Source organism: Fringilla coelebs (assembly GCF_963513975.1).
Source record: "Fringilla coelebs genome assembly, chromosome: 8".
NCBI classification, from domain to species: Eukaryota; Metazoa; Chordata; class Aves; order Passeriformes; family Fringillidae; genus Fringilla; species Fringilla coelebs.
This window is the reverse complement of record NC_140066.1, coordinates 5,621,382-5,633,442: the sequence shown is the minus strand read 5'-3', so window position 1 is coordinate 5,633,442 and position 12,061 is coordinate 5,621,382. Positions and strand designations below refer to the sequence as shown.

At 45.4% G+C, this 12,061-nt stretch overlaps 1 protein-coding gene across 4 annotated transcripts in view; it reads left to right on the top strand.

The window, feature by feature from the left end:
- The window catches only part of PCDH15 (protocadherin related 15), a gene marked incomplete at both ends in the record, with an annotated part of 244,341 nt that overhangs the window by 132,022 nt on the left and 100,258 nt on the right, over positions 1-12,061 (top strand). For all 4 annotated transcript variants that reach the window (XM_084210351.1, XM_084210349.1, XM_084210352.1 and 1 more), the window contains 3 exons: positions 1,095-1,227; positions 6,159-6,238; positions 7,126-7,219. In XM_084210351.1, coding sequence (XP_084066477.1) covers positions 1,095-1,227; positions 6,159-6,238; positions 7,126-7,219 — 307 coding nt within the window. The remainder of the gene's footprint in view (positions 1-1,094; positions 1,228-6,158; positions 6,239-7,125; positions 7,220-12,061) is intronic.

Here is a 12,061-nt window from a genome sequence, read left to right as displayed (position 1 = left end):
CTGACATCCAGGAGGGGAGGCAGGTGGGATAATGGAGCAGAGAAGACAGAGGAAGACCCTTTAAAGTCAGATTTTTAATCTCCCATCTCCAGGGGGACTCCTGGCTCCCTTCCTCAACTTGAGGCTGTTGGATATCAAGGATGGTCTGTGCAGGGTCCTCAGTGTCAGTGTCCCAAAGAACCTTCAATATTCCACCTGGAATGCTGTTTGCAGTCTGTCTGGGACAGGGATTCAGTGCAGCTTGAGGGTTTGCAGCCTCCTGCATTGCCACTGCTCTGAAATGGGATTTATTGCTCTGAAGTGGGGATTACTGACCCACAGCATCGCAGCAGAGTTGTGTATTTCCCTCTCTCCCTGCATTCCCTGCTCCCCCTTTTCCAAGCTGGATGCTCCAGGGGTGGCAGTTGTGCATGGCAAAATTCCCAGCCTGGAATTGGAGCTGCTCCCACAGAGGACAGAGCACATTGGGAGCTGTTTGTTTGGAGAGTGCACGCATTTTTGTGCACACAAGAATCTCGCTGCTCTGTTTTTGAAAGCACACCACTTTGGGCTGTTTGGGGGAAATTACTGAGCTTTTCTTCCTGTTCAGATTTCCTCTACAGCTCCCTGAAAAGTGGCTGTGCTCAGGTGAGGTTGGTCTCTTTCTCCAGAATGAGAGGACACAGTCCCAAGCTGCCCCAAGGGAAATATAGGTTGGACATCAGGAAAAAGTTTTTCACAGAAAGGGTGATAAAGTTCTGGAATGTTCTGCCCAGGGAGGTGGTGGAGTCACCATCCCTGGGTGTGTTTAGAACAGACTGGATGTGGCACTGGGTGCCAGGGTTTAGTTCAGGTGTTGGGGCTGGGTTGGACTCGATGGTCTTGGAGGTCTCTTCCAACCCAACCCAGAGATTCTGTGACCCTGTGAATGTGGCAGCCTGCCTTCCTTTTGATCCAGAAGGAAAAATATGTCCTGAAGCTTTTAGAGGAGCAAAGGGAAGGCTGTTAGAGCTCCAGAACACACTGCATGTAAATCACCCACTGTGGGTTGCCTTGTTGATTGGATTTATTGATCCTGACTGGTTTTGACTGGTTTTTCCCCCCTTGCACTGCAGGAGCTCCATCACCACTGTTTACATCGAGGTGCTGCCTCCCAACAACCAGAGCCCTCCACGCTTCCCCCAGCTGATGTACAGCCTGGAAGTCAGCGAGGCCATGAGGATCGGAGCTGTTCTCTTGAACCTGCAGGTACACAGGCTTCCCTGAGGCTGCTGAAACCCTCTCCACCTTCCTGCCCTGTGTGTCATGCCTTGCACAAGCCACCCCTTGCATCCAGGGGGGGAAAAAAGGGGGCACTTCAGTAGGACTGAAAATTTTGTTTTGATGAGCAGCCCTTTTTACCTGGACTGCAGAGAGAAAGGGCTCGCTTGGCTGTTGCTGTTGCTTCTTTGTTTGATTTAAATATTGTAAAAGATGCTGGTGGGCTGCAAATGGCACTGCCCAGAGGAGCTGGGGCTGCCCCTGCATCCCTGGAAGCGTCCAAGGCCAGGCTGGATGGGATTTGGAGCAGTCTGGGATAGTGGAAGGTGTCCCTGCCCATGGCAGGGGGTGGAATGAGTTGATCTTCAAAGTCCCTTCCAATCCAAACCATCCTGGGATTCTGTGATAATTATACTAGAAAAAAAATCTATGAGTGGCTGGGAACTTGAAAGTTCCATCCACTCCTAGAACTGTGATTTGTGTTAGAATCTCACTGTATTTGCCAGCAGATCAGAGGAGCTTCAGCACCTCATTCATGGGGAATTTTAAAGATTTTGGGCAATTTGCCTTCCTTAGCCTGTCGTTTTTGAAAAATGCCTGAAGATATTTCTACCCCCTGGTGTGTGTAACAGCAGGCTGAGAGGGAGCAGAGATCCCAGTGCTGCCAGGCCCAGGATTAGTGGGACCTTGCATCCTGGGATCAGGGATCATGCAACAGGTTCTGGCCAGCTCTAGGAGCAGCAACATCCCTCATGGTCATGCAGCAGGACCAGACCTCCCCTTGCTGCACTAATAGTTAAAAAATCAGTTCTCTCCTCACTTATTTACTGTTCCTTATCTACTGCATTGTATTCTGCCTCCAAACCAGCTGTGCAAAATGGGGAAACAAATGGCAACTCTTCATTGAGGTTTTTTTTTTTTTTAAAGGATCAGAAACTTACTTAATGCTGTGTTTAGCAGCAGCGAAATAAAGGAGCTCTAATTAACTCACTGAAGCAGGTGGATGGGAAAGCTCCTGCTAAAATGGTTTCCTGCTGAAAGGCTGGGATTATTCTGGCTGCTTAAGCTCACACAGTCACCTGTGCTGAGGGAGGATGACTAATTTAGCTCAGTGCTGCCAATTACCTCCTGGCACATCTGTGGTGCCTGCAGGAAGGGAGGAGTGGAAGGGCCAGGCTGTTCAGGAGCTGTCTCCTGCCTGGTGAGAGACACTTGGGGTTGGAAGCCCCAAAGAGGAACAGGAGCCAGGAACATGCTGAGAAACAGAAACATTTGTGTTTCCTTGACAGGTGCTGGAATCTGTGGCTGAGGGCCTGAGGGATCTTTGGAGGCAGAAAAAAACCTCTTGGCAGGTTTTAGAATGGAAGGATTTGATGGGATTTAAATGTGGCTGGAAAGTGAAGCTCCAATGGAATAATCTGCTTTAATGTTTCACTAAACTCCAAGCAGCCCAGTCTGGGCTGGCCCTGCTCAGGGACCTCCAGGGCTGTGCCCAGTTCTGGGTCCCCAATCCAGGAAGGAGCTGGAGGGGCTGGAGCGTGTCCAGGGCAGGGAATGGAGCTGGGCAGGGGCTCAGCCTGGAGCAAAGGAGGCTCAGGGGGGACCTTGTGGCTCTGCACAGCTCCTACCAGGAGGGGACAGCCAGGGGGGGTCGGGCTGTGCTGCCAGGGAACAGGGACAGGACAAGGGGAAAGGGGCTCCAGCTGGGGCAGGGGAGGCTCAGCTTGGACAGCAGCAGGAATTCCTGCATGGAAAGGGTGCTCAGGCCTTGGCAGGGGCTGCCCAGGGAGCTTTGCAGTGCCCATCCCTGCAGGTGTCCCAGGAAGGGCTGGAGGTGGCACTCAGTGCTCTGGGCTGGGGACAAGGTGGGCACTGGGCACAGCTGGGACTCCATGGGCTGGCAGGGATTCTCCAGCCTCAGGGATCCTGCATTTTATGAAAAATCCTTGATTTTTAAAGCCCAAATATGCTTGACTTTACAGTCCAGGACTGTATCTCTTGTAGGTCTGGCAGTCCTCAACCTGAAATGTGGAAGATGGAGAAGGATTTTTCACAGGGGTCTGGAGTGACAGGACAAGGGGGAATGGCTTCCCACTGCCAACAGGCAGGATAGATGGGATATTGGGAATGAGGAATTGTTCCCTGGCAGGGTGGGCAGGCCCTGGCACAGGGTGCCCAGAGCAGCTGTGGCTGCCCCTGGATCCCTGGCAGTGCCCAAGGCCAGGCTGGACTTTGGGGCTTGGAGCAGCCTGGGATGGTGGAAGGTGTCCCTGGCATGGCAGGGGTGGCACTGGGTGGGCTTTAAGGATCTCTCCCAACCCAATTCCAAGTCCAGCTCCCTTGTCCTGCATTAAAACCTCCATCTGTATTAAAGGACTTCTCCTGTGGGCAGCATATTTCTGTTTTCATCTTCCTTCACTCCCTCCTGTGTAAAATCCCCCAGGATATTTTAAAGATTTATTAACTGAATATTTAAACTTCTGAAATCCTGTGCTGCCTTTTCCAGGCAACACAAAGTTCCCTGTTAGGCACCTTGGTTTGGGTTTTATTGCCTGTGTTCCATCGATTATGTGGAATATCACCAGGCCTCAAACATTGAACAAGTGTTTTCAGGTGTAAATTCTCACACTGATGTTTCTTTTCCTGTGTCTTATCAATCCAATTAGTGTTTGGGCTGGTGCAGGTTTAGAAATTATGCTTTTATGGCTCTCTCTTAGTAATAATGTGGTCATTCTGCATCCAGCAAGAGGGTTACAAAATTCTTTAGAGAGACAGCAAAACTTTTCAAGCATTCCCAAATTATCAAATCTGAAGATCTGCAAAACATTAGGGTGAGTAACAATGCAAATGTAGCTGCTTTAAATTTGCCCTTTAGACTTTGGGAAAATAAAATTCACTTTTTTCTTGTCCATTAAAATTTCTTATGCTGATGATGGAGGGCTTTATTTCTTTCTTATCCCCTTATTTATTTTCTAATGCACCCAGCTGGTCTTGACTGGTGTTTTAATTAACAACATTTGAGATTAATGCAATATTAAATGATCTCCACTGCATTAATTTGTAAATAAACCTCAGAGTTTATTGCATGCCTGGGAGGCGTTTATGGCTTCATGTTCTGCCAGCCATTATTAATTAAAATATGCAAATGCTGTCATTTTTCTGGGAGCCTGCAGAACAAATAGGGCTGTTAGTAGGGTCCAGTTATGTGCTGAACAAGGAGCTAACATGGAATTGTTGTGTGCAATTTATGGAATCACTCTAGGCCATTGATCTGGAAAAAAATCAGGAATAGGTTGCTCTTCTCCCTTGCCTTGGGTGGTTTTCTTCTGTACACAAGAACTTTGTGTTCTTTGCTTTTAAAGAAAGCAGGAGTGTTTAAAAGCAACTGCCCTGTTCGAACAGGAGATTTGTTGTCCTGTTGGAAAATCAGATTAAATTGCTTCAGTGTCCTTTAGTGCTGGAGAAATTCAGTTCTGTGCCATCCATCTGCATATTGGCATTGCAGGGAACTCACAAATGATTTGGATATTTGTGGGTTTCTGGGAATTGCGCTCCACCTGCCTAGTGTCTGATTTCCTGCCTCATTCCTCCATGAAGGATAGACCTTGGGTTTGTCCTCCAGCATTTTAGTTCTCTGGGAGTGCCCAAAACAAAAAAAAAATCTCTGATGGCTTTGGGATTGCTCCAGCCCTTGTATACGCCAGGATGGACTTCACCAGATGGAATTCCAGCAGCTGACTCAAAGATGCTCTGTTTATGAACATCTTCTCAGCTGAAGTTTTGCCCCAGTTAATTTAGTTTGGAGCTGGAACGGGGCAGTTTTACCTCTCTGGCCTTCTCAACACCATCCCTTCTGCTTTTCAAACCACTCCTCGGGTTCCTTCTGTAACTTAAACACTTCTTTGCTATCCTTTGTGCTCTCTCCTGTTTCTATTCCAGTTTTGCCTTGACTTCTTCTGGCTGTCCCTCCATCCAGTTTTTGTTGCTCTTTCTTTGTGTTGATCCTTTCTGACTTAGCCCCTGTTTTTTATTTGGCTAAGCCAAGTTGTTTTCTTACTGCATTCCCTTCTCTGCCTGCACATTTAAATGGTTTGTGCTTCGGCTTTTAATTTTGGGGGGACATTTTGAGTTGGGTTTTTTGTTATTTTTCTTGGGTTTTTATCTCAGAAACTGGTGGTCAGCTCAAAGCTATGCAGCCTTTGATTGTGGCCCACAGAAACAACTTGAGAGGAGCAAGGGGAGGTTGGTCTCTTCTCTTCCAGACAAGAGGAAATGGCCTCAGGTGGCACCAGAAGAGATATCAAAAATAGCTTATTCAACTTTTGAAAGATTTTTTTTTTCACCTAATAGGTGGAATATCCTAATTTTGGTGCTGGTAATGTCTGTTCTTAAAGGCCTTATCCTGATCTTCAACCCCCAAAAAGCAAATTGTTGGGGAGGGTGAGTGCTGCAGTTGGAATTCACTGGAGCATCAGCCAAAGATTGGGATTCTAATAAAATAATAGAAAGAGGGATCTTGATAAGAAATAGAAATGAAGAATGGGAAGAAAGGAAACTGAAAGTTCAGTCTAATCAGTATGGAGCTGCAGAAAAATAGAAGTAAATTATTAAAGCCTGAATTTTATACTCATGCTGTTGGAAGTAGCTGTAGTTTGGTAATTAGATAATTACTAATAATTAATAGCAATTATTATCCTGCAGTCAGGATATTGTCATTTCTGTGCAGCATAGGAATTCTGATGTGCCCCAGCATTATCTTGAGTAGCCCATCAATAACCAGAGTTGCCTTAGAAACAGGGATTGGTGTCATCCCTGTGGGAAACCTTCCTAAAACTTAATTCCCCAGTTTCTGCATAGAAGGGAAGAGAAGAAACCTTTGCCACTGACTGAATTTTATCCTCTTCTTTCCTTCCCTAAAGGCTTTCGATAGAGAGGGCGACCCCATCAAATACCTCATTCAGAATGGAGATCCTCAGCAAGTTTTTAATCTCTCTCAGAGGTAAGTGGGAAACCCTTGGAAAACAGGCTTGGGACTTGTCAGCCCAGGAAATGAGGAGCTGAGAGAAAAGGGTTGTGTGCTCAGACACCTTCAGCTGCTCCTTCCAGGGGCTGTCAGCCATTAATGAGAGCTCTGAGAGCCAAATTCCACTTTGGGCTTTGTCACTGGCCACTGTTTATTTATTTTAAACACTTTAGGTAAGAGAAACTCACCGAGGTGGAAAGATTCCATTTAAAAGAGTGGCCAGGGATTAATTAAAACCCTTTTACCTGTCAGCTCCTGACTAATGGCAGGGACAATTTTTGCTTTAATTTCCTGACTTGTTATGGTTTAGCCTGTAGTGAAAAGCCTTTTGAGCATTGTTAAAGAGCTGTATTTTCCTTAAATTGAATTCCAGCTTAAATAGAGTGAGAAAGAGAGCGTTTGTTATGAAGTGTAAGCACCAGATTGGTCTGTGCCTGGCCCACCACCCTTTATTTTACCTATTATTAGCTATTAATTCTTATTTTCAACCCAAAGTATCCTTTTCCTTGGAGGAGGAAGGTAGGGTGGTGAGCCGACTTCCCACAATAAATGATGGGACAGAAGTAACCTGGGGCTTATTAATTCCTGGTGCAAAAGAATTCTAATTTGGTGTGAGCAGAAGATTTGTTAACCTAAATACCCAAACCTCCTGAGACAGGTTGATGTTTTAATCCAGGATTATTCCTGTATCCAAGTGGAGAGCATTAGGAATCGGCTCATGGCTTTTCTTGGCTTTTACCCACAGAAAGCCTAAAAGCTCCTACAAAGTGGAGCCTTGGTGTCAGCAAGGTGGTGGAGCTCAGGGGCTCACAGACCTCTCCCAGGTGCCCTGCTAACGTGTCCTGGTGTTGTTTCATTGCCAGCTCTGGCCTGCTGGCCTTGGGAAAGCCCCTGGACAGAGAGAGCACTGACCGCTACATCCTCATCGTCACGGCCTCGGACGGCAGACCCGACGGGGTGAGTGTCCTGGGGGGCTTGGGAAGGCTGACCTAGAACAGGGGCCAGAGCTAAAGAATAACAAAGGGATTTATCCAAAGGATCTCCTCCATGGATCCACCTTGGGCAGCACCAGAGCCCAGCCAGGGCTGCACCCAGGATGGACCAAAATGGTCCCAAAATGCACACCCAGTCACTGTGGGGTCTGTCACTGGGATCAGTTCTGCTCCATTTGCACCTTGCAGTTCACTGTCCCATCCCAGCTCCAGGTTATGAAGTCCCATCCTGCTTGTTTTTCCTCTCTTCAGTCCTTCTCTCTTCTCTCTTATATTTTTGAGACTGAAATTTAGATTGGCTGTCCTTGGTGCCCAGGTGGAGCAGGAGTTGTTTTGTCTCCCTGCTCTGTGCAGTGAGCTCACCATCCCCTAATATGAAGCCCAGAACTGCACACCAAGGCAGCACAGAATGTGAAAAATAGAAAAGCTAAAACCTGAGGCATCACTGGAGGGCTAGACAGCACTGGCCACCTCCACGTGGTCTGATTGTGTGTTTTCCATGGATCTTGACCAAACCCATCTGAAATCTGGGACAGTTTTCCTTTGGTTGGTGTGGGTGAAGCCTGTGTGTCTCTGCCTTTGATCACGGACAAAGGGATGTTGCTGCTGCTTTGTGTTACTGTTTAACAGCCAAGGGTTTGTGTATTCAGAGATGTTCATCTTCTATTTCTTCTCTGTGCTCCTCTTCTTCCCTTCTCCCAGATGTGGAAGTTTTACTAGTGATTTGTACTTTATCCAGCCCTTTTGCACAACTGACTGTCCAACTCTCCAGAAAAATCTGGAAAAATCACACTTCTCTTTCAAAAATAACAGCTTTTTGTCAGGGGCTATCTCCAGGTCTTCTGTGTTTCCTCCAATCTGTGACCCCACAACCAACCCCACCAACTGCTGATCACACTTGTGTTTAATATAACTAAATGGTGATTTTTTTTTCATTTTTCATGTTATATTATGGTGGGCTATTTAAGGATATGTGTTCATTGATCAGGCAGAGGCAATGGAGTTATTTTTCCTGAAAGTTTGTAGCTGGATTGTGCAAAGCACCTGGGAATTCAGCAGTTCTGCCATGGAATAATAGCACAGGTGGGGGAGAAATCTCTGTGCATATTGACCTTGTGTATAAGGGCAGATCTAAAATAATATCAATAGTATTAATAAATAACAAGAATGGGCTGTTCTAGAAGGATTTGAGATTGAAACAGAGCTATCTCTGACACATTGCTAGGGAGTCATCATGAAAATTCTGGGATTTGGACCTGTGCTCATCATAGCAGAAGAAAATCTCGTTTACTTTTTCTATCTCATGCTCTTTTTAGCTTCTTCACCTTACAATCTTAACCTTCCTACCCAGGATTTACTCAGAATTTCCACACACCCCCAAAGATATCAAGGAAGCCTTTATACAATTTAGTGACAACACGGAGTAATTATAACAGTCTCCACCTTTTCCATGAAAAATCTGGTTGCAGTTTTTGTGGGTTTGTTCTTCGTGAACTGCTCTCACAGCTGTGAGTTTGGTGGGTTTGATCTCAAACTCTCAGCTGGGAAATCTGAAGATGTAAATTAAAGACTTGCAAGTTGGTTCAGGCTGTGTTATGCTCCTGAAATACTCTCAGGGGTGTAAAAAAAAGGGGACTGAAAAGCTCATTCCTTTTCCTTTCATCTAGAGAGAGATTCATTCGCTTTGCCCCAGGATTAAGTGGCCAGCAGATTAATTCTAACATTCTGAAGGTGATAGTTGGGTTTTGAAAGGAAATCCTGTTAATCATGGCACAGTGCTTAGCAGAAAATAGTTGTATGTGAGCTGAGATACGGTGTTGAAGCTCAGCTCTGGATAAACCACCCAAAATAAACCATGGAGGGCTCCTTTAGAGTTTTTCATGGACTGTGCTGTTGGACACCTCTTGAAGTTCTTGTTAATGGTTGTAACAACAAAATCCACTTTAAGAACTCCACCCCTGCTATCTCATCTCCTCACCTGCCTCAATCCCCTTGGCAGGGGCTGCCTGGGGAGCTTTGGAATCCCCACGCCTGGAGGCGTCCAAGGAAGGGCTGGAGGTGGCACTCAGTGCTCTGAGGATCAGTCACACAGCAGATGATCAAATCTTGGAGATCTTTTCCAGCCTTGTTGGATTTCCATCCTTCTATGATTTCATACCAGATGTTTTGCTCTGGAGTTTTGCAGCTGCAGGTGTGTGTGCATTGTTCTCACAATGAGCGAGGGTGAAACGTGGGCACACTCTGTAGCTTGAGCATTTTCCCTCTGTCTGGTTTGGGGTTTTTGTCACTGTCCCTTACCTGCCTGTGGCTGCTTTCTGCAGTTCCTATCACCTTTCTTCCTAGGATTGTCCAGCAATAGGGCTCAGTTCACCAAAGCTCCTGGTGCCAGGAAAGGGTTAAGAGCTAGTCTGGCCAGGATTACAAAAAAGGCTGGATAAGCTCCTCTAAGCTCCTTGGCTTTCATTTTACAAGGAAATGGATGAAACAAGGCAGCTCAACCAAGCCTTTGTATCTCCAGGCCTTTTCCATGCCAGGAAACGGGGTGTGACTGATTTGCCAGGCTGCCTTGTGTCTTTACAATTCCCTCGGTTTGCAGCTCCTCTGGGTGTGCTCCTGCTGTTTGACAGGCTTCTCCTGGAGGAGGGTCAGGACTCACTCAAAGTTTTGGTTGGTACTCTGCCAAAACCTTCTGAGGACACAGATCCTTGGTCCAAGTGGTGCCATTTCATGGAGCAATTTTGGTTTTTAACTAGATTTTAGCAGAAAGCAACAGTGTCTTTCTAGGAAAAAAAATTATTTCTGCAATTACAAAACCACTGCTCCCCAAGCTCATTCACCTGCTGCTTGTCATCCAGCTCTGCTTTTTGTGAACAGTTCCATTAGTGCCTACAGAAAACTGGTGGTGTCACCAGATGCCTTGTTGCAGTTTGCCTAAAATCCCAAAATTAATTTCCCGGGCAGAAACAGTGTCATTTAAATCCCATTAACATATTTTAGCTAGTAACATATCCAACCTGATCCCTTTCCATCCAACATGAAACCAGTTATTAGAGTCAAACCTACTTAAAGTCAGCTTTTGGATTTTATTTCCTGTATTTGCTTGGGTTTTTTTAAATTTGAAAGGCATTCAAAGGAAAAATACTTTACTGGTGGAGGGAGTTTTGTTGTAATTGTTGTGGGTTTTTTTCAGTGAGATGTGGTGGCCTGACCCTGCTCAACCACTGCCCTCCTCAGCTGGACAGGGAAGAAAAATATAAGGAAAGATTCAGGAGCTGAGATAAGGACAGGAAGAGATCCCTCACCAAATATTGGCATAGGCAAAACAACTTGGGGAAATCCATTGATCTTATTACCCACAACATCAGAGCGGGGTAATGGGAAGAAAAATCTTAAGAGCATCTTCCCACCACCCCTCCCTCCTTCCTGGGCTCTCCCTCTTCCCCTCCAGTGGCACAGGGAGATGGGAATAGGGATTTGTGTTGTCTGTTCTGCTTCTTCTTCATGGGGAGGAGTTGGAGTCCCTCCCCTGCTCCAGCCTGGGATCCATCCCACAGGAGACAGTTCTCTCTGAGCTGCTCTAGTGTGAGTCCATGCCATGATTGTTGTTCTGAGTTATGACCTGGAGCATTAACAGGCTTGTGGGTTTTCCCTGGAAAACACGTCCTGTCACCCTTAACAATCCAACACAAGAAACAATTAAGCATGCATTAATTTAGCAGGCAGGAAAATGTTTTTATTTCCCAAGTAATGAGCTTTTAGTTGTAGGTGGGCAAAGTGGCATGTGAATGAAAAAACCACATTCCAAGCTCAATTTGTGTTCACGAATTGGGGTGTGTTTGGGTGCAATTCCAAGGCAAGAATTCCTGTCTTCACCTTTCAGAGGGAGAAGTGTGAAATAAAGACACGTGGCTTTTGTCAGAAGAAAGACAGAGCTGTCTGTTTGTCGAGAATATTCCTTAAATGTCCATGGTTTTCTCTTCCTTTCTGCATGAGGTGCTCATATTTTCTGTTCTCTTTTATGATGTATGAGGTTTTCATTTTGGGAGCTTCCCCTTTGGGCTTCATTTTGGAGTTTTGACAGTTTTTCTCTTTGTCTCGTCTCCAGGCTTATTGGGATTTTTTTTCTCATTAGTGTAATTATTGACAAGCTACAGAATTACACTTCCCTTCACCTCAGGGTCTTCTCTTCAAAATTTCTTTGCAGTCCAGCTGGCAATTTCCTCTTTATAGCTTGGAGAGGGTTGGAAGATACTTCTTTTAAACTTCTCATGGAAGGAGAGAGGGTCTGAAAATGGAATCATAGAACTGTGAATTCTGTCCCCACTCAAATATGGTTTTCTTGAGATGAATATCAATAAATCCTGATATGGAGATCAGCAAAATTATTTACCACTTCTTTTTTGATCTAATAAAGGCTTTGCCTCCAATCATATTATTTGCAAACTGCTTATTTCTGAACATGACAGGTTTGTCTAAGAGTTTGTCCAAATTAATAAATTTGCTTGACATCAGAGCCAGGAATGTTTCCTCTCCAAGGCATAGAATGCTCTCATCAATTCCCAACTTCAATTTAAATGACAGGGTACAAATAAAATAAAAACAAAGTGGAATTTCCTTCAGATTGATCATCCATAACATTTATCAGGGCCTGGCATCCTTAGGACTTGTGCAGGCAATGTAAATTTTGCAATTATTGCTTAGGGAAGAATGATCTATGTAAGAAATATTTGAGGCCCCCTAAGAAAGATAAAAACTGCTGCTCTGGATCTTTTATTTATGTTCATTATAAAAGAGAAGTTAGCAGGGT